Source organism: Electrophorus electricus, chromosome 12, assembly GCF_041902795.1.
Source record: "Electrophorus electricus isolate QZ-2024a chromosome 12, ASM4190279v1, whole genome shotgun sequence".
NCBI classification, from domain to species: Eukaryota; Metazoa; Chordata; class Actinopteri; order Gymnotiformes; family Gymnotidae; genus Electrophorus; species Electrophorus electricus.
The window spans coordinates 3826224-3847500 of NC_137508.1; the positions used below are offsets into that span (position 1 = coordinate 3826224).

At 43.1% G+C, this 21277-nt stretch overlaps 1 protein-coding gene across 1 annotated transcript in view; it reads left to right on the plus strand.

The window, feature by feature from the left end:
- The window catches only part of dntt (deoxynucleotidyltransferase, terminal), a 69790-nt gene that overhangs the window by 20599 nt on the left and 27914 nt on the right, over nucleotides 1-21277 (plus strand). Inside the window, exons 7-9 of the mRNA XM_027014106.3 lie at nucleotides 1126-1258; nucleotides 11350-11452; nucleotides 21114-21277. The exon at nucleotides 21114-21277 is cut by the window's right edge and continues 82 nt beyond it. Of these exons, the coding sequence (XP_026869907.2) occupies nucleotides 1126-1258; nucleotides 11350-11452; nucleotides 21114-21277 (400 nt within the window). The remainder of the gene's footprint in view (nucleotides 1-1125; nucleotides 1259-11349; nucleotides 11453-21113) is intronic.

Sequence of the window (21277 nt, forward strand, 5' to 3'; positions counted from 1 at the left end):
GAGCATAGTGTGTAAGATACAACATATCTAGATCTAAGTACCTAATAGAACCAAAGAACCAAATCAACTGTAAGTTTATTTAAAGAATATTTGGACCTGCTAATGGCATTTCAAATCAAAGTATCACTGTCTTGCTTTAAAATGGTCTCTGCTCTGTGGAAGCTGCTGATCTGAATACGTATAACAGAGTTTGATTGGCACATACAAGGGCTTGATAGAAAGCGCTCACCCACTGAGCTAACGAGGCACGGTACATTGGAGACCAGTCTGGAGGTGTAGGTGGGCCACACTGATAGCTGGAATTAACTGTGTCTGACTCTAATAGAGATTAACAGTACTGCCACATCTCCAGCCATGGTTAAAAAGAGCACTTGATTAACAGTGTCGGGAAATGATAGAAATGACCGTTACTGAGTCTCACCATCAGTCACAACATGTTAACCTTATAGGTGATGCAAGCAAATGAAATCTTGTAAACTGTTTGCATTTTGGCTAATGGTAAACAGATTATTAAAGTGCTTTGGATATTGGAATAGAAGAAGTCTTGTGTAGGAGTTAATCTGCTTTATTTAAGCTATTTCAGTCTCTAAAGAAAATTAAGCAACAGCAAAAGCTTATGCTTCCACCGTGTGCATTGTGAAATTGTGCCAGTTTGTCCCCAAAATGCCCATCTGGCCCTCTCATTTCAGGATTTAGCTAAATATGAAATAGCTGCACTCTGTTCAGAAATAAACAGTCCCTTGGTGCATTGCAGTTGACATGACACCGCGTGTCCCCTGATTTGCAGGCCGAACTTGCCCTGATTTGTCCTGCAAATGTTGCATGTACCCATGCTCCCAGAGCTTGGTGTGGTGTGCTTTGTTCCTGTTCAGTAGACAAGGGCTTTTGCCCACAGATTTATGCTGTGTGGGCTGCTGACCCATTGTTAAAGAGTTAAATTATATATTCATGTGGTTAAGCCACACCACCACCATGTTGCCACTGTTGGGCCCCTGAGCAAGGCCCTTAACCCTCAATTATTCAAGTAGTATTCAGCAATAATTGTAAGTTGCTTTGGACAAAAGTGTCAGATAAATGCCATAAAATGTAAATGTAAAATGTACTGAGTCATTCATCTGTTGCCAGGATTCCTGTACTATGAAGACATCTCCAAGCCAGTAAGCAGAGCTGAGGCCAAAGCAGTGGGTTGTATAATAGAAGAAGTTGCCAGCTGTTTCAGTTCAAGTGTCACTATCACTTTGACTGGAGGCTTCCGCAGGTAAACACTCTGAGATGGCAGCCAAATGGCTGTGTTTGTCCTCTACTTTTGGGATTTTATTAGCTTCATGTACTGTGCAATATGTCAGGTTATTTTATATCACTCATATTAACAGTAAAGGCTTTAATATTTAATTAGTTTTTTTTATTGTTTACAGTGATGCCAGACATTCAATTTGTATTTGGCAACTGTGTGTAGCTCACACAGTTGTATTAGATAAAATATAAAATGTTACGTTAAGTATTTCTCTAAAATGTCATTTGACCCTGATCTCACAATTGGAAATGTCTAATTATTTACTCAGTGCAGCTCAAATGCAGAGTTACAAACAGTAAAGTATAGGGCTAGAGTTGGGTTTCATCTTTGCATGGTTAAACTTCATTCATAAGGTGTCCAATTACATTTCCCCCCATAGTAATTCATATGCATTTGTGGAGAGATGGCTCATTTTGCTGTTAGACTGCACCGCAGACTTTCACACCACAGGCCCCACAGCTCTGTTGAGGGGCTTCTGCAGTGATGCTAATGCTAACCTGATTGTGGGTCCTGCAACCGCTCAGATGCCCAGTTCACTGGTCAGGGGCAGGACTGGCTGGAGGTACCATCCATCTCTTCTAATGAGAACACAGCCAGCTGCTCTCTCAAGCACCTGTTGCAATGACATCAGTGTCGGTTTAGCCAGTAAAGCCCCAGTGACAGTTTATTATTTGACCAGGTGAATTAAAAGAATTATTTGTTGAATCCATTGTTTAAGGAACCTGTTAAAATACAGGTGTTTGTGAATGGCAGGCTGTCAGCTGCACTGGCTCATCAGACACCAAATGAATGGAAATGGCATTGATCACAGCTGTGCGACGCGGGGTTTCGAATTGAAGCTGTGATTTGGACCACATGTGCAGCATGGCAGGCGTTCACTGGACACACCCCTCAGGGCTGGACTGTGTGAATGCAGTAATGGTGTAAAGAGCCGTTTAAAGGCCAGTCTGTTCCATGTTGAATTGATCAAATGATCTCTATGGCTCATTAGAGCAATCACATTTAGATTTATATTAACAGAATTTAGCAGATATTTCTGTCCAGCGCCAACAATTTAAAACTGCTTTTTGAGAAGGGATTTCAGTCTACGTTTATGATAGCAAGAGGCTCTGCTCCTTTGAACATTTATTTGCTTCTGTCCACTGTCCACTTGACAGGAAGAGAAAGCAGAGACAATGATGCCAATATGATGTGCATTGACAAATGAGCCTCCATTTTTTAGATTTTTAGTGAGCTTTTAAAACATTTCTCACATAATATGTCGGAGAACACTGAAGTCCTGGGTGTTAGTATAAATGCAATTTAAATGTTCTTGGCACTCAGCTGCTATCTACAGGTGTTCTTTTCAAACTCTGCACAACACCAACTGTTTTCACTAATGAGCAGGTATTCTTAACAAAAAGGGGAAAGTAATTAGTGAAATCAGATGTTATGTTGCATATTTGAATCAAATACCTGTAAAGACTTTACAATTTCAAGTTTGTTTGCCATTTGTATAGAGTATGGCCCAATGGCTTATTATAGATTCATCTCTATATGGACACTAAATCAATCAGGTGTTCACTTTCAGTCCTTGAGTGAGACACTCCTATTCAGTTCAGTATTTGATTGCTCCACACTTGGCTCAGATAATCAGCTAATTATGTGTTTCTGTATAATTAGCTAAGATTTGACTAGACATAGTTCTTATCCAACTCTTAACAAATGCAACAAACATTTACCAATTAGTATAAACGTCAGAGACTAAAATGTGAATAAACCTTTAAGCTTGTACTCACATTATGTATATTATATTGCCTCTTTAAACTCATTTAGTGGTTTAGTGCCCTTTACATGTTATATAGAAGCATAGTAATCCCTGTAATCTAATTAAAAGGATTATGTGTTGACCTCTCATCCCATACAAGATATACCCTGCATTCTCATGTGAGCTACAACCCTTAGATTAAGAATCAGTGTTTTTGACAGAACTTTTTCTACTTATCACTTGCCACTCTACCTACATAGACACTTACAGAAACGTGTAGGTGTTTCAACTGTGAATTGCTCTGCTCCGTCACCCTGCTAACGAGCTCACCGGAGCGCAGTTACCAAAGTCCCTACCCTATGTGCGCAGGCGTGTCCAACCCCATGTCTAGCCATCGTCATTCATGGACTTTTTTTGTCGTGCAAAATGTTTTTCCGTCTGGGCTCGGGTTCTTGGTCCAGCCAAAAGGAGAGGAAGCACACGGCAGGCCGGATGCAGCAATGACGAGCAGCAACAGCAGCAGCAGCTTTTACATCCCTGGGCTCGTCTACTTTGCTCTCGTCCGTTCGCTCTCATCTCCCGCACCTTCTTTTTATCGTTTCTTTCATTGATCCTTTCTTTCTCTAGTCCGTGTCTACGGTGAGGCCCGAGATGCTGGAGGTGCCAGTGGTTTTGCTCTGAAAGAACTTCAGCCTTCGTGGCTGGAGTCTGCTGTAAATTATTCAGAAGCAGGCTGTCTTGAAGGACAGAGTACCTCTGCACCTCTCCTCATTGTGAGTGACAGACCGTCTGTTGTTTATGCAACCCCATGTTCTCCAAGATCCTTTCCCTTGCCTCTAGTGAAATTGGTTCGGGGAGCAGAGGCACCCTAGCTGGCTGGAAACTGTCTGCTGTCTCAGCCCAGTGACAAACCACGGGCTCCCAGGAACTTCACTTTCCCAGTGTGATCATGTTATGCTTTAAGATATGTCTGTTTTTAATGTCCTCCGTGCTAAGAAGGGAAGAGAACTGAATAGGATATAGTACAGGTCTACAGGCTTGTTGTATCAATGCAGCCATGTTTGTAATGCTGTAAAATGCATCTGCCTCCCGGAGGACTGGTTTACAGTCTATTTCTGCAGCTTCTGGCACTTAAAATCCAATGATTCGGCTATACAAGAGCATTGCACCCACAATTTAATACGTGAAGCTTTCTATGTTTCCTAACACTATCTTAAGCTATAAAATAAGGTACCTAAATTCCCCAGTATAGATTCAGTGTCAATGTCTTAAAAAAAAAAAATACAACTATGATGCAGATAAACTTATTTGCGCCTGTGCAAACGATCGCGCACTTAGGCACAGAGAGGCGAGAGCTCAGCTAAACTGACAAGTACCCCCCCGCCCCCCGTCCCTCCCAGCACAGGGCTTTTTACTCGTGCAGTAAGCCCTGCGCTCTTGCCTTATCGCCATATGTCTGCATGTCTGTCATGAGAGCATGTCGAGGCTCCGTTAATGGCGCTGACTTTATTCTTATTGAAGGGACATCTGTGCAAGAGATGCTCACAGACGAGCATGGAGAGGATTAAAAATAACTACGAAGCCATCTCCTCTCTCTGCAGTCTGAAAAGACTGCTAGGCATCGGGGAGAAATCCTGCAGTTTAACTCCACTATCATATCTCCCCAAAGCATCGTTCGTATGCCTTGGAACAGGTGACATTAGCAGTAGCCTTCTCCAAGAACGGATGTGGCACTTACTGAGGGTGTACCTCGACAAAAGTTTTAGCCGTGGTATAATTAGTCGTGTTTGCAGGAGCTTTATTTTCTTGCCTTGGGATGACATTTCTAAATATCTCTTTCTGGATTATCTTCTGTGGCCAGGCCAACGACTGGATGTATTACCGTCCAACCATGGACAAATGCGCCACTAATTGTCCATTTGTCCCAGTCTTTTAAAAGTTCGAATTTGAACAGTGAGGTGCTCAAGATACAGGACGTTAACCAGAGCTTTTCGTATCACTCTTAACCCTCACAGTCCAAAGGCAGCTGTATATCTGAGTATTAACAAACCCTGCCCACTGGTTTATATGGTTTTAGGATTTATTTAAAAAAAAAAGTATAATGTATGGTAACATTCCCAAGATCTGAAAATATTTGAATTACGCTTCCCCAGACCGTACTGCATTTAGGGTATCTGTTTGCCATGCTGATCATAAACTAGGTTGGATAATTCAAACCGCTGACCATACACAGTTCGCTTGCCATTGATATCATGACCATAATGTTATGGTAGTTACTCAAAATAGTAATTCATTACTGATTACTCATTACTTATCTAAAATCATATTGTTTACTTCTAATTTACATCATAAAACCTATACAAATACACCAGAATCAGATCTACAAATCTGTACCAGTTGGAAAGTACAGGGATGATAGACAATAGTCATTTTAATAGTTTATTTAGAAACAAAAAGTAGCATTAGTAGCAACAGTAAACATGTATTCAATTAAATGTAACTATACTTGATGTTACTATACTAGATTTTCTCTGAACATGTCCAGTTACTCTGAATATAACTAACATATTAATGCAATAGAAATATAGGCCAAAAAAAACTTGACCGTTGCTTTTGGCTTGGACATAACTTATACTTTATTTTTGTCTTTGCGTCAAAGAAAGTAATGAGAAAAAGTCATGAAAGTAGCGAGAAAATAACCCGGTGAGAAGAGTGAAGTAATGACAAAAGCTCCATTTCTGGAAACATCCAGCGTGCTCCTCCTCCGCCATGGGAGACTAAGTGCGCGTTCGTCACATCTAGACACGTGACGTGTCGGCTGTATCAGGTTGCGGGGGTGTGTGCGATTTACGCAGAAAACAGCTAATCGGCATGTTTTATGCTTTGGATATTAAAATTCATATTCTTGCGTAGAAATGAGAGTAATGCAAGTAAGTGTGGAGTGAGTGGAGGTACGACGCAAATGCGGAATGAGCGATGCGTATTTTGGGCAAGTCCATAATCATTAGCCTTCAAACAGCCCAGAGTTGAACCGAGAGACAATGAAATGGAATATGTAGAGCTATATAACACAACTTGAAACAAATGTGAAACCAAGAACACAAAACGAACCACTGAGATAATGACATGAAATCTACAACCAATAACAACAAAAGAGACGAGAGAGACTGTGTAAATATACAGGCCTATCAAGGGAAAGGAAATAAAATCACATGTTGCTCAGAACTGTGGGAACCTGACAGTAACAAACACACAGAGGTGCAGAATACCATGCCATCAATGACTGGGAGGGAATGTCAACAACTGATGTGGGCTAGGATACTGGCAGACAGCCCAAACCTAGACAGAGGCAATTGGGGCTTAAGGGCCTCTCTCAGGGGCCCAACAGTGGCAAGTTGGCAGTGGTGGGGCTCAAACCAGCAAACACCCAATTACAAGTCATGCACCTTAACCACCGAGCTGCGACCACCACCCCTGACACGATGTTCTGCAAGAAAGTAATTATGTGAGAAAGTAACTGTAATGTCATTACAATATTTTAAACAGTAATGCGTGACATCGCTACAGAAAAAAAAAGAGAAAAGAATCACATTACTGCTCAAGTGTTAACACGCAGTACATGTGTACGAGGATGTTCCTTACTCTCACTGAAGAAGAAGTCATAGTGTGACTTTCATGACAGTCCTGTTGGTTTGATTGCCCAGTAGGGCACCAACATGCCACTGGGATGATTAAGTAGAACACAGCTGGTGATGGTGGCAGTTTGAAAGGAAACTAACTAAAGCACAGCAGGGAACAACAGTCTGAGAACAGTGATCTCATTTTCTTTATTCAAGGTGTTTGTGCAGTTCCATGCAGATCAACACTTTCTAAGCCTATATTTAACCGTGTTTTTTTTTTACCATGTCACGGGCTTGTAAATATGTATGTATGTTTCATATGTGCGATACAGGAAAAGCTGAATTATTTATACTTTTCCCCCAAGCAGCAGAGGCAACACATTGCATGAAGAAACAAAGTGTTTTGGCAAAGGGCAGCATTGTGTGGCTGTGACTCAGTTCTTAAGAATTTCATTCCACTTTTGAAAAGCCCATCAATCCCTGTCATGCTGTTGTACTGGGTGTTTGTGCTGGATGCTTCGTTTGAAATAAAAATGCAGTGTTGTCACTTCGGCCAAGAAGCGGAAGAAGAAGAAAAGCTCGGTAGCTGAGAGGCAGGCTGGGAGACGATGTCGTCTCTGCATGCTTTTCTTGCTGATGAGGTCTGATTTAATAGGTGCACACCAGCTCAGTTAAACAAACAGACCACTGTGTCCCGCCCTGCAAAGCTGCTCTTCTTCGTAAACTCAGATTAGCTCTAGGTCCTCTAAAGAACCCTTTCATTTTCAAGTAGATTGAAGATTAAAGGCACAGTAAATTAAATTTAAAGTTGAAAACACATTAAAAAAAAAAAGAAAGATGCTTATGAATAATAAACAGTTTTATACAGTATTGAGAACAGAAAGGCTGTAGACTTACTTTTTAATGATACGCAAACCCCTTTACAAAAGATAACAATGTTGCTCTCTCCCTTCCCCGGATGATATTAAGAACACAGATTTTTCCATCCTGGATGCTTTTAAGAGCAAATATATTTTCTTTCCCTTGATTGCTGTTAAGGGCAAGTATGTTCCCTGTGAGCAACTGAGCGGGTTTTGCCTGAACAGCGAAAGTTGGGTCAGAACGGGAGATTCTCCGCACCTCTGTCTCAGTGAGGATGAAGAGAGTGAGTTTGAACTTGCCACAATATCTCAGCACAGCTAATTGTGAATGCGCGAGGGTTTTGACACCTCAGCGCTGGAAATGCAGCATGCATTCCCGAGTGCCTTTTTTTTCCCCTTGACACACATCTCATGCATTAATCATAAACAGGAGGTGAAATGTTAAGCGCATGTAAGAGGAAGGAAAAGGGCTGGAGGATAGCCTTTCCTCCCGAGGCCAGGTCTCTTGGATTCCGTTCCACAGGCACACGCTGAACGCAAACAGGCACAGCTTAAATAATATCAGACTAGGAACCCTACGTGTGAAAGTCATAATGATCGACATAATGATCTCACATTGTGAATAAACTGTGGATGACGACTGGTAAATGGACGACTGGTAAAAAGAACTTTAGTCCGACTACTTCGTGTCAGACTGTTGTGCAGGATTGTGCAGATAAACACAGATGTGATTTACCATATACCCAGCATGAGGACTATGATGAGTGGGAAAAGTAATGTCGTTGGATTCAGATGAAGGCATCAAACCGTTATTTGAGTACAGGGAGACAGTTATCTTTCACTGCCTTTTCACGTGTTGGTTCAAGATGTCTGCAGTAGCCTGATAGCGACATCATTCATGCTCTTTCAAGCCTTCCAGGAGTATGTATGTATGTGTGTGCGTCTCATCTGTCTGTGTTTCTAGCTATTTTGTAGGCTTTGACAGAAGGGTGGCAGGTTTGATTTAGAATTCCTCAAATGGAAACCTTGTCAGCTTTAAAATCTTCAGAAGTCTGTTTCATATTTATGGTGCAGTCTGCTCAAACCCAGATCATGCCTTATTTCACAATGACTCCATTTACATGGTGGAGGTTTAAAAGCCGTGTTCATGAACAGCTGAAATAGTGATCCAGGAGGACTTCGCTCAGAGAAGATTGTAAATGCATGCATTTGTGTGATTTCGAAAGTGGGTACATGTAGTGTGCCAGTGTTGTTTTCAATAACACTGACTTTCCAGGTACGTTCAGGCTTTAAAGTCCTGTTAGTTTTAAATGGTTTACACATACTGTTATATCTAATTATTTTCTGTTACCGTTCCTGTAAAGTGGACGTATGCTGTATGTGAAGGCCACCTACAGATTATATACATTCTTACTCCAACATACTAGCAGGCAGCTAGGTGCACGCATGTAAAGTGGTCAGAGCCATCTCAGAAACATAATGCACCCCGAGGCTGACGGTCTATCCAAAGGCAAGATAATAAAGCTCCTGCGAGCTTGACTAATTGGCAATGTTCTGTTTTATTGCAAGATCCAGCTATAGTTCCAACCCACAAAATGATTGCTTCTGTGATGAGTGTTGCTGTTTGTTTGGTGACGTGGGTCCGTGCTCATCACCCATGCATGTTTGTCTGTGTCATATGCTTCCGTGGACGAACTTTAGCATGCCTGCTTAAACTCTCAATGGACACTGTTATTTGCGGAGTTTACACTATATTTACACTCTTATCCAGAGGCACTTACAAGTCATGTTACGGAGGTAAGTGAGTGTAGTGTTAGCAATCTTGCCATAGGCAGGGGCATAGCCTTCCCAGGTGGGGGCTTTCACCCCAGCCTCCCGCAGGACAGGCTGCGCTGTTGCCCACTACTCTATACCAGCACTGTACCTACACTGTGTTAAACTGACCCCCTGCGTTCTTGCTCCCTTCCATGTCTCCTTCTCCTCTTTTCGTTTCTTACTCTGTCACTTCTACCTGTCTGGGGCCGTGAGATACCGGGGCCCACTTGCATCTGTTCTTCCGTCAAATCTCCATCCAGCAGCATAGATGGAGGAGACGATAAGGCAGGTGTCTGCTCTGAAAGTGGCCTGGTCTGACTCCAAGTGAGTTACAGCCAAAAGGACCCATGCTCTAGCAGAAATGACGCTCTCCCTCTTTGCAGCCTGCATACATCAAAACGTCAGCAAAACCAGTTTTGAAATCCTATAGTAAGGAGCTGTTGTTGCTGTTGTTGTTATTGTTGTGTGTGTGTGTGTGTGTTTGTGAGTGTGTGTGTGTGTGTGTGTGTTTGTGAGTGTGTGTGTGTGTGTGTGAGTGTGTGTGTGTGTGTTTGTGAGTGTGTGAGTGTGTGTGTGTGTGTTTGTGAGTGTGTGTGTTTGTGAGTGTGTGTGTGTGTGAGTGTGTGTGTGTGTGCTTGTGAGTGTGTGTGCTTGTGAGTGTGTGTGCTTGTGAGTGTGTGTGTGTGTGTGTGTGTTTGTGACTGTGTGTGTGTGTGTTTGTGAGAGTGTGTGTGTGTGTGTTTGTGTGTGAGTGAGTGTGTGAGTGTACTCCTCCTGCTCTTGCATGTGCAGCTCACCTGCCATGCAGTCACATGCAAATGGTCTCAAGGCTACATTGATCATACCACAGATATTCAGTTTGTCTAGACAGTTTGGTCATCTTACACTGCTGTGCTTGAAAACATTTTTCTGGACCACTGAAGAAGCAATCTTTGCATCAACAGAAAATCAGACCAGCAACACCACCGAATTGTGTACATAGCTTGTTTGAAGATGGCTTCGCTGGGCAGGAGTGATGAACTGTTAAATCAGAAAAACTGTTGGTCAGAAAAGCCCAAATCAACCAATTGCGGGATTGTGTACCATAAAAACTTGAATGAAAATAGCAGCTTGCGTATGGCACAGCCTGACCGTTGAGAGCAAACCCGACTGTTCACACTTCACACTTCACAATGCACTTCTGTGATTTCACCCTGACAGCAAACGAGGCAAGAAACAGGATGATTGAACTATAAGATTCACCTCATCCGTTCAGTGTCTGCTTGTGCTTTCTTTCCCACCCTTGAGTTGTCTTGCCCAGCAGCCATGATGACAGAAGACAAACGAAGCAAAGCAGAAGGCAGATGTTCAAATTCACATTTTGACACAGTTTGGGAGGCTTAAACTCACGTGCCTTTGATGGTGCACATCCAAGCTCTTTCTGCAACTTTGCACAGTATAAAGCAAACCAGAGATCACTGAGCCTTCAGACCCCTGAGGTATTTTACACACAATTTTGATTCAGTTGTGCATCTTCTGTGGTTAAAAAAACCTAAACAACTTCTTAAAGCTAACCAACTACTTTTACTTCTGTGTGTATCCTGCTTTGCTCTGTACCCAAAGGGGCCCAGTGTAACGGTTCCCCATTACCATAAACGTGAAACAGTGACAGTCATAACGGAAATGTGAGCCCTGGCATCTGTAGTGCGGAAGGGATGAGTGAGCTGCACGACCCAATGATGCATTACAAATCGCACATTTGAATTACGGAAAAAGCCAAAGCCATTACACATACAAAGTATCCACATAATGTAACTAATTTCTCCAAAAGATATATAGAGTGTAGCCATATTTACAGGGTAGCCATCTAAAGACTAGTGTGCCATCTTATGGGGCTTAATGAAGGTCTCTGATGATATGCATACGAAGCATAAAACACCCTTATGCTGAGGTGACAATTGTAGTAAAGAGATGTACTAAATCTCTCTCTTTATGTCTGTGTGTGTGTGTGTGTGTGTGTGTGTAATTACACAGGGGAAAAGAGTTTGGGCATGATGTAGATTTCCTTCTTTCCATACCTGAGCCTGGTAAAGAGGACGGACTGCTCCCGGCAGTGATCGACAGGCTCAGAAAGCAGGTATGGTGAAAGGTTTTAGCTTCTAGCCACAAACTCCTCTCAACTAGCCGTCACATGTGCTGCAGTGACATCTGGACTGGGTACAGTTTTGCTATGAAGCTGCAGAGAGACAAACTCTGGTCGTATGCACTGGGTGGCTATTTCATCTGCATTTAAAAACCTATCCTGCTTTTTTGGGCTTGGTGATGTCTTGAAATTGAGGCTGTGCTCAAATGCATGATGGGTATGCTCATGAGCATAAATGAATAATGCATATCATGCAGGAAAAGCTTATGTAACAGAGGGTAGTTGGGAACATCATTCCTAGTATGATGCGAATATGTCTGAATATTGTTGCGAATCTATTTTTAGCGACATTTCACTAATGACAGGAAAAGCAGGAGTTTAAAAAGGTGTTTCTCCCAACCTTTCCCTCCTCTCTCACTGAAGTAACAGTACTGTAGACTAATCAAGTATATATTATAACATGAAGATCAGACACTGAAGTGCAGATCTGACAACCCCTGACTCATGAGTAGTGAGCGTACAGAGCAAGCTTGCAAGTGAAGTGTGAATTACAGAATGGAGCTATAGATGAAACAACCCCCAGATTTCGGGGAGAGAGGCAAGCCTTGAAGTGTGCACAAACAGTGTGCTTCATTAAAGTTTGCCCGATGAAATGTTTCCATCTGGCAGACCACAGATGCAAAAGATGATCCAGGCTTAGCATTTCAAAATGAGTTGTATGTGTGCCATGATAAAGTAACGTAATGAACACAGTTCACTGCAGGTTTGGAATGTTCAGCTCCCCGACAGGGGCCATCTGTGAATAAAAAAAAACAAACAAACAAGAAATGAGAAAAATGCTGAGGTAGACCCCTCCCAGGTTTAGAGTTTATTCCTTCTCACCCCCTTGGCTCTTTTCTTGAGTGTGAGTTCAAATCCAAACCTGTTGCCTTGATATGATTAGGTAAACATAAAGTAATGAACGATAAGGTAGAGATAGTGAAAGTCTACTGGCTACATGTAGAGCAGCTCTCAGCTCCGGTTGGGCGCGGATCTGCTCTTGGAGGGAAGGGTGATCCACTCAGAATGCTTCTCTTGTGTGTTTTCTTGGTCCAAATTTCAGAATGTGGAACATTCTGGATTCTTCTCATAAGCAAACTCCCAGGTAACCTATACTTGTAACTAGATAAAAGGATCTATGTTAACAGAATTATTTTCACATTCTTAGGAGTTCCTAGTGGTTTCTTTGCCTATTGCCTGTCTGAAGTTATTTTGGCATTAATATGTGAATTAAAGCACAGTAAACTGAGAAAATAAAGTTCAAAATATTACGTGACTCTTTGAGTAATGAGTAAAACTTTCCATCTGTTACCTCTTTTATAATATATTTATTTATTAATTTATTGTGTTTGTGTGTGTACAATCATCTACTTATGTGTTCATTTGGCATTTGGACAAAAGAATGTGAGGCTGGCTGAGGAGTACTGAAAGATGAAGATCAATTCCCTTTAATGCTTTTAGAAATGGGCCAAGACGTAGACCTCAGGGTAGAATTCCCACTACAGGGAAGGAGAACAGTGAAAGAATAAATCTATACTCTACAGCCCCAAGATCCTTTAACCTGAAACATCTCAACCTTTACGTGAATACCCACCTTGTCCTTAGTGTTTCTCTGAGGAGCTTAAATTAGTTTCTTACAGCTAGTCTCAAAACAGTTTAGTTGACTGTGCCTAGCTGAAATGTCAGAACACTTTTCCTATTTCTTGCGCCATTGCACTCGAAATATAAACACATTGACCTGAAGTTGCTTGGAGTGCAGGTCATACAAATAGCCAAATGTGTTGAGATTACAAAAATATTTTTCCAATCTTCTGATCTGGTAACGTGGATAGCTAATAATGATATTAGAAAGTTAAATACCATGTTAGTTTTAACACTTACATGATCATTTTATCCAAAGCAACTTACAGTTATGACTGAGCGCAATTTGAGCAGTTGAGGGTGAAGGGCCTTGCTTAGGGGCCCAACAGTGGCACTGTGGTAGTGGTGGGACTTGAACTAACAACCTTCTGATTAATCAAGTACCTTAACCAATGAACTAGTATCACAAAGTGCCATGAAGAAAGAATTTCCCCAAACCAACAACTGAGATATTTTTGTGAAAGTCATAATGGATGGCTGGTATCATAAGGTACTTTTGCTTCCTGAATGCATGGATTATAGTGATAGCATTATGTAGACAATTAGATTGAGGAATGAATGAATTGATATGTCTAGGTTGAGTGAGTGTTCAAGAAGGACAGAGACTAATATATTTTTCATTAATGAAATGAGTTTAATTGACTAACGAGGCAATTTAGAGACGGCTGTAAAGAAACACCCACAGAAGGCACATCTAAGACCGTTGAGCAAAGTCGAGCACAGTTGACCGCTCAGATCAGGAACTGAGATAGAGGAGCTGGTTTGAAAGAAGGAGATATCATCTTTGGCAGTGCCACTCTCTTTGGTCAACCCATAATCCCTAGAGGAGGTGAGAGAGAACAGGAGGGTCAGGGGTAGCAGAGAGACCCCAGGTGGCTACCGCTTCTCTCCTTGGTGCATGACAGGCGCCATCCAATCAGAAGCTTCATTATTACAGTGCGGAGGACCGCTGAGGTCTTATTAGAAGCTTTTTTTGGAACCCGACAGAGAGGAGAGGGATGAGAGCAAGGCGAAGAAGGGAGAGAAGACGGTTCAGGGTCTTTGTCTTTGGATGGTGGGGGGGGGGTGCAGTGTGCATGGAAACAGTCACAGCCCTAAATAGCAGAAGGGCGGAAGGCCGGGGGGGGGGGGGGGGTGTTAAAGAGACAGCAAATGAGAGAAAGATGGAGTCATAGTCAGAGAGGAAGCAAGAGAGGAGGACAGAGCAAGAGAGAGTGAAGGAGAGCGAGACTTTTGCGCGGCACCTGGCCCTTCTGCACTGTGTGTAACGGGGAGCGGGGCAGGGGGGGATATGAGAGTGGGAGGTGTTTGATAAAACGCAGCCAGTGGCAGTAGCAGTGCTGGTGAAGCCGTTGCACACTGGTCCCGCTCTCTGTCATCTCAGAGGTTAAAAATAACCCAGCGCCCGTCTGCCTCCTGCTCGCTCTGCTTTCTCTCTCTGGCTCTCTCTCGCTCTCTCGCTCTCTCACTCGCTCGCTTCCCTCTGTGTTACCTTTGGTCCCTGCTGGTAATTAGCCCCATGCTAGCCTGTTAACTTTTCCTGCCAGAAACTCTGTCTTGCTCCAGAGCTGCCACCTCCTGTGGGGACGTGGGTGAGGGGGCCCAGCCCCTTCTGCACTGGTGCCGGTGAAGCTCGCTTCCGCAGGGCTTCCGAGTGTGGCAGGCCTGCTGATTAAGTGGAGGTACTGGAGGTCGTCGTAAGTCGTGTAACCTTGTCATGGCTGATCTGGGCCCCTGGGGTGGATGCGGCGTCGCCGAAGCTCAATATCACGCGGCGGCGTTTCGTTCTTTCAGCCTGCGGGAAGGTAAAAATACATCCGGGAAAAAAAAATGTCCTTGTGAAAATGGGCTTCTTCATCTTTCATTATTTCTTTTTTTTTTTTTTTTTTTTTTTTCCTGCAGCTGGATTTAAAAGCATAAGTTTGAGACAGAAGAGCAGGCAGCCCACAGCTCACGCAGAGACAGATGAGACAAGACCCTGGCCTAGAATCAGGAGAGGGGACCAGCTCACTTGCCATTCGCCCCGGACTCGTCCCTGACTCCGTTTGTCACTTTGATCAGTGAGGTTGCTGTGTATAGGGATTTGTACCATTTGGTTGACTGGAATAGTGTTCAGTTGACCTTCCTAATTCTGCCACTGAATGTCAGGGGGCAAATGTGACCTGTAAATAGTGTTTGTGTGTGTGTGTGTGTGTGTGTGTGTGTGTGTGTGTGTGTGTGTGTGAGAGAGAGAGAGAGAGAGAGAGAGAGAGAGAGAGAGAGAGAGAGTGTGCATGCATGTGTGTGTGCATGCATGTGCTTATGTTTGTACTTGTGAATGTGTACAGGTGCCCTAAATATCAATAGGTAGTTCACTACTGGGGCAGATACCCTAATTGGTGGCTGTAACTGTGGAAATGCGGGGTCAAAAGATCATGACTGTCCCCCCAGTGTTCAGACCTACTGCAGGGCATTTTACGTCATGGGCAAATATGTGTGTAATTACTAGCCCTGTTGGACATAGCATAAAGTAAATTACAGCAAATGGTGTAGGCAATAGTTCTGTACAGACAACCCTCCTCCAGAGCTTTACCATTCAGTGCACGTTTATGCTGTGAATTACTTTAAAAAATTGATGAGTCACTTACAGTCCTGTTAATACTCTCATCCTTCTCTGCTTCATAATTTTACCAGTCGGGGTCAGCAAGAGCAGTTCAATCAAAGGCAAGAGCAATTCAAATATGGAAAACAGGCTGACACAGGCTAACACAGGCTGACACAGGCTGACACAGGCTGACAGGCTACACAGGCTACACAGGCTGACACAGGCTAACACAGACTGACACAGGCTACACAGGTTAACACAGGCTGACAGGCTACACAGGCTGACACAGGCTGACAGGCTACACAGGCTGACACAGGCTAACACAGGCTGACACAGGCTGACACAGGCTGACAGGCTACACAGGCTGACAGGCTACACAGGCTGACACAAGCTAACAGAGGCTGACACAGGCTGACACAGGCTAACACAGGCTGACACAGGCTAACAGAGGCTGACACAGGCTAACACAGGCTCCACAGGCTACACAGGCTATACAGGCTCACACAGGTTAATCTCTCTGCGGAGGTGTGCAGAGGTGTGAAGCCTTATACTCTGCTCCTACTCTTGCCATCTGACGTCTGGCTCCCCAGCGCTGCCCTCTCAGCCTGATGGGGAGGGTGTGGCAACTCTTTGTGGCCCACTTGTTGGTGGCAGCTGTTTGTGGAAAAATTGCTGTCCCTTCATGTAGTGTTAGTGAAATCAGAAATTCTTTCTTTGTTTTTTTGTGCATGCGCGTGGACACATCGTATGTGAAGCAAGACATAATTACTGGTCAGTTGGCTTTATTACCTTCTGCATAAGCTCTTATCTTTTATATAGTCCACCATGTTTAATTACTGTCATCATATGCGGAGCGGAGCAGCTGTGGGCATTTCATTTAGAATGCATCTATATTTTGTGTGGTCGCCACACACACTTTTAAAGGGTCTCTGAACTTTGCTGATGCTTTTGAGCCAGTGACATGCATTAGCCAGCCATAATAGAAGTTACCCAAGAGCAACGTGCCTTGCTCGAGGGTACGATGGCAATAGCTGTCGGCTGGGATCAACCCCGTGACCTGTTCAGCCGGAGCGGAGCTTTGTGAGCGCCGCCACCCTTTATAAGTGCTGTGACATTCCAGGCACAGACCCCTTTGCTCGTCCTACAGCGGCGCGTATCGGCTTTTCCGCTGTCACGTACAGAGTTTGCGGGCCGTGGACAGCCTTGGTCTTCAGTGAGCCAGATCGGCGCAGTCCAGAGGGGGCAGGAGGAGCTGCAGTCCTCCACCATACGAGACACTGCTGGTCTCACTGAAGGCTGCATCAAGGACCTTATTTACCAAGTGCTGCTCTGCTCCTGCAGCGCGATAGGTGCACGTGTAGGTAGTGCGGCAGCGTGCTTTACAAAGTCAAGTGCAAATTATTTAAATGAGGCTTTTGAGTGTGGGTTAAATGCAGCTATGGTTATTTTGGATCGCAAAGAGATCTCCTGGAAGTGTAAACAACTGAAGTTTAAAGGGGCATAATCAGATGAGTTTGTGCATGTGTGTGTGTGTGTGTGTGTGTGTGTGTGTGTGGGGAGAGAGGGAGAAGTACACAAGCTTTTCAGAGAAACTGGACATTTTAGATGGCGGTATTACATCAGCTGTGCAAGCAAAGTGTCCTGTTTCGTAATGTTTCTCTGGAAACATTGTGTGCTTCAATGCCATTTTGACATTTTCAACATCTTTAACTATAGCACACTTCAGGTGCTCGGATATATGCAAAGAAGATTCCAAGTGGGTAAATGCGGTGTACTGTAGTAAGAGATGAAGAGATGTAGAGATATTCAAAATTGAAGTGGCATGCACAAAGTTTCCAAAGAAACAGGCTGTTTCAGACAGAAGTCCTTCATCAGCTCTGCAAGTAAAGTGCTTCTGAAGTTCTAGGAGGAGAAACTAGTTTATAATATTATAAAAAGTAGCTGGATGTTTAAATCATAACATCCATTGGGGTTCTAAAGTTCAGACAGTATAAATCAGTTCTTTTTTAAAAATTATTTTCCAACTTCATTGCTACCATAGCAACAACTGGCAATGCAAACATGTTACTGTACTCTCTCTCTCTCTCTCTCTCTCTCTCTCTCTATATATATATATATATATAATGTGTGTGTGTAACAAAAGCAAAATGCCGTTGCTAGATATGTCATATAGCTCATATGCAATATTTCAACGATGTTGACATGATTTAGAATGATTTGTTCTTGATATCTACAAATCATGCAACAGATTAATACCTGCCCTTATCATATTAATTCAAACATGAAATCTATTTTTAAAAATACCACTGGTGCTAAATGAATCTATGCATGTTGATAGTGCCTTGTATTTTTCACTTTAACATTTATTAATGCAAACCCACAAATCAGACAGGATCTGTTTCATTAGTTTAAAGAACTTTGGTTTTGATTATAAATGTTACACTTGATAAAGTGTAAATAAATACACTTATCTTGTATTCACTATTTAGCTTCCCTTGGTTAAATGGGCTATTCTCTCATGCCAGTATAAATGTAATTGTGAAAATAGCTATTTATATGATCTCCTAATACCCGACATGCTGTTACACGTGGCCATACTATCCATCAACTTTATATCCAAGGAGAATTAGGAATTTAATTAAAATACATTCACGTTATCGATCATTTCCTAACGTTGACACTGAATGCCACTGTGCAGAGGAACATCTATTGAAAGGCCTGACTACCAAGCTTGTTTATTATGACCGTATTCCTGTCGTGTATGTCCCTTTTCTTTTAGGCACATAACAGGGCCAGAGAGTTATCCCATCAGTGTTCCTGTCATCTTTTCCTGAGGCATTCATGAGGTAGACAGAGAAAACTAAGAAATTACATTGCTCAAGTAACATATATAAAGCAAAAATGAATCCATTTAATCATTTGCCACAAGGTTGTTTAGAATAAATGATGCTGGAGTTACGCCAGCATAGCTGCCTCAGGAATCGTGGTACATTCCTGCTTGTAGCAGATCCAGAGAATGTTGTCATATTGGCCTGTCTCAGAGGCTCCAAGTTTCAAATAGAAGTCATTTACTTTTAGAAAACCTATTTACCTCTGGCTTGGAGCCTTGTTCTCTTTCACACATGTGCGACGAGACCACACTAGCTCTCTTCAGTTTGATAGCGAAACCAAAACCAACCATTACAACAGAACCAACAGAGGCTGGGACTTTTTTAAATGAAGGCTTTATAATCTCCCTGGTGTGTAACACTTTTGTTCAAAAATAACATGTAATAATATTAAAATGAATTCAGGTCCAGCTGAACTGTAGTTCTCTGTAAGCAAGCGATAGGACTGCTATATGTCAGTGTATGATTGAGAGCTGGCCATAGGTGGAAGGGAGAGACGGCTGTAGCTGACTGCTGTTACAGCCAGAATCATTGCCATGGGTTTGTAGTGATGAGCACTGAAGTGGACCATGTAATTACATGCGAAATCAGTTCCTTACATCGCAGCAGCCTGGCCAGAGAATTCAAGCATGCCTGGCCTTCTTCTGCTATTCGGCCTCTCTCGGAGGCTATATTAGAAGAGTGCGCATATGTGTGTGTGAAAAAGTGACAGGGCACGAGAGTCCCGAATTAGAGAAAAAGATCCACAGACAATTTCCTCCCCTCTCCTGCTGTGACAGGCGCCCTCTTGTCGATCTCATTGGCGGTTACGGTGACCTCCTACTTCATTGGCTGACTGTATGGTGAATTTGTGTTGCGTTGTGGGATAGAGAGGCCTGTTAGACAAAGAAGGAGTGATGGGCCGTTCCTGCATGGTGAGCATCAATTACACAGAGTGCCTGTCAAGGAGTGTATGCGTGTGTGTGAGAGAGAGACACAATGGGCCTGCCTGCGTATGTGTGTGTGTGTGTGTGTGAGAGAGAGAGAGAGAGAGAGAGAGAGAGAGAGAAAGAGTGTGCCTGGGTGTGTGTGTGTGTGTGTGTGTGTGTGTGTGTGTGTGTGTGTGTGTAAGAGAGAGGGTGAGAGACCGAGTCATGGCTCCTCTGGCAATTACTGCTCTTTAGTACGAGTGCTGCAGATTTATGGGCTGCACCAGGGATATTGTAACTCAACAATTATTGCGGGTGCTGGAATTAAACTGACAATTTGTAATGTTAATCGCCTTAGTGCTGCTCCTATCAGGAGCGGAATAATCAGAGTGGGCACAGGCCCAGAGGAAATCAATTTACAGCCTTCGTCCCTGCCCAGCCCTGACCATCTCTCCTTGCCACTATCTCTCTCTCTCCTCCCCTCATCCCTCCCTCTCTCCTCCCCTCTCTTACGCCTCACCTTACCATTTCTTTATTTTCATCTGTCTTTTCAACTCACCTCAATTTTCCCTGTGATTTCTGTCCCTCATTTTTCTCTATCCTACTCTCTCTTTCTCTCTCTCTCTCTCTCTCTCTCTCTCACCACTTTCCTATTCCTCTGCCAATCTTGGCTATTTTTCACCCCTCTCCCCCTCTCCTCCTCTCCTCCTTTCCTCCTCTTCTCTTCCTTACCTATGCTGCTTCCTGCCTGTATCCGCTCAGCGGTAAAGTCTGGAACTGATTTCATTTCCTGTGGAGGGGACCTGTTTAGCACAGATTGAGAATGCATCCCGCTGCCGCAGCTGCATCAGGGGTTACAATTTAGCAGGAATTGTGTACTGCTGCAGCTGCATTAAGGGTTACAATTTAGCAGGAATTGTGTACTGAGAAAAATGGCCCTCTAGCAGTCTGTTCTTTACCAAAATTGCCCCCCCAGTGAAAGTGGTGGACTTTTACTGTTTGGGCTAGAACTCCAAGAATCAATTCATTCAATGTTAATAAATAATTCATAAACAGGTATTATACTAAATTATTATACATCATATATCCTTATTACATTAATTTATTTCAGAGTTTGATTTGCATGCATGACTCACTATGGCTGTTTACTTTAGTAACTTGCATTAATTGTTATTGTTATATAGACTTCCACTGAAAACAAACATTTACAATAGAATTAAAAGAAAAATTAGCTCAAAGTTACCAATGAATGTTGATGCCAAGGTAAAGGTCTGCCTTCTAACCCATCCAACTGCTGTTGATTGGCTGTTTTCACATGTAAAGCTTCTAATGCTCCGCCTCCCAAATAATAGTTATCGTCAGTTATCGTCCTTTGATCAGAAACTGACCGGCGACGAGCAGGGTAAATGCTAACAGATGCCTGCCAGTCTGTAGGTCCCTGGTGAAGTGGCCAATGAGATAATGCCCAAGGTAGTTTGAAATATCTTAGATGTTGAGGATGAGGTGATATACTAATAATGTTTTAGCCAGTTTAAGAATATTGATACTGTATATGCCATTAGTATAATAGAAACCTTCCATAAATTCCTTCCCAGGGCATTCTGCTCTACTCGGATCTCCAAGAGTCGACTTTGCAACAATGGAAGCGCCCGAGTCGTTGTTTCGATTCCATGGACCACTTCCAGAAATGCTTCCTGATTGTGAAGCTGTGGACGAGGCTGGTGGAGGGCCACAGGGAGGATCCCAGCAGCCGGAGGGA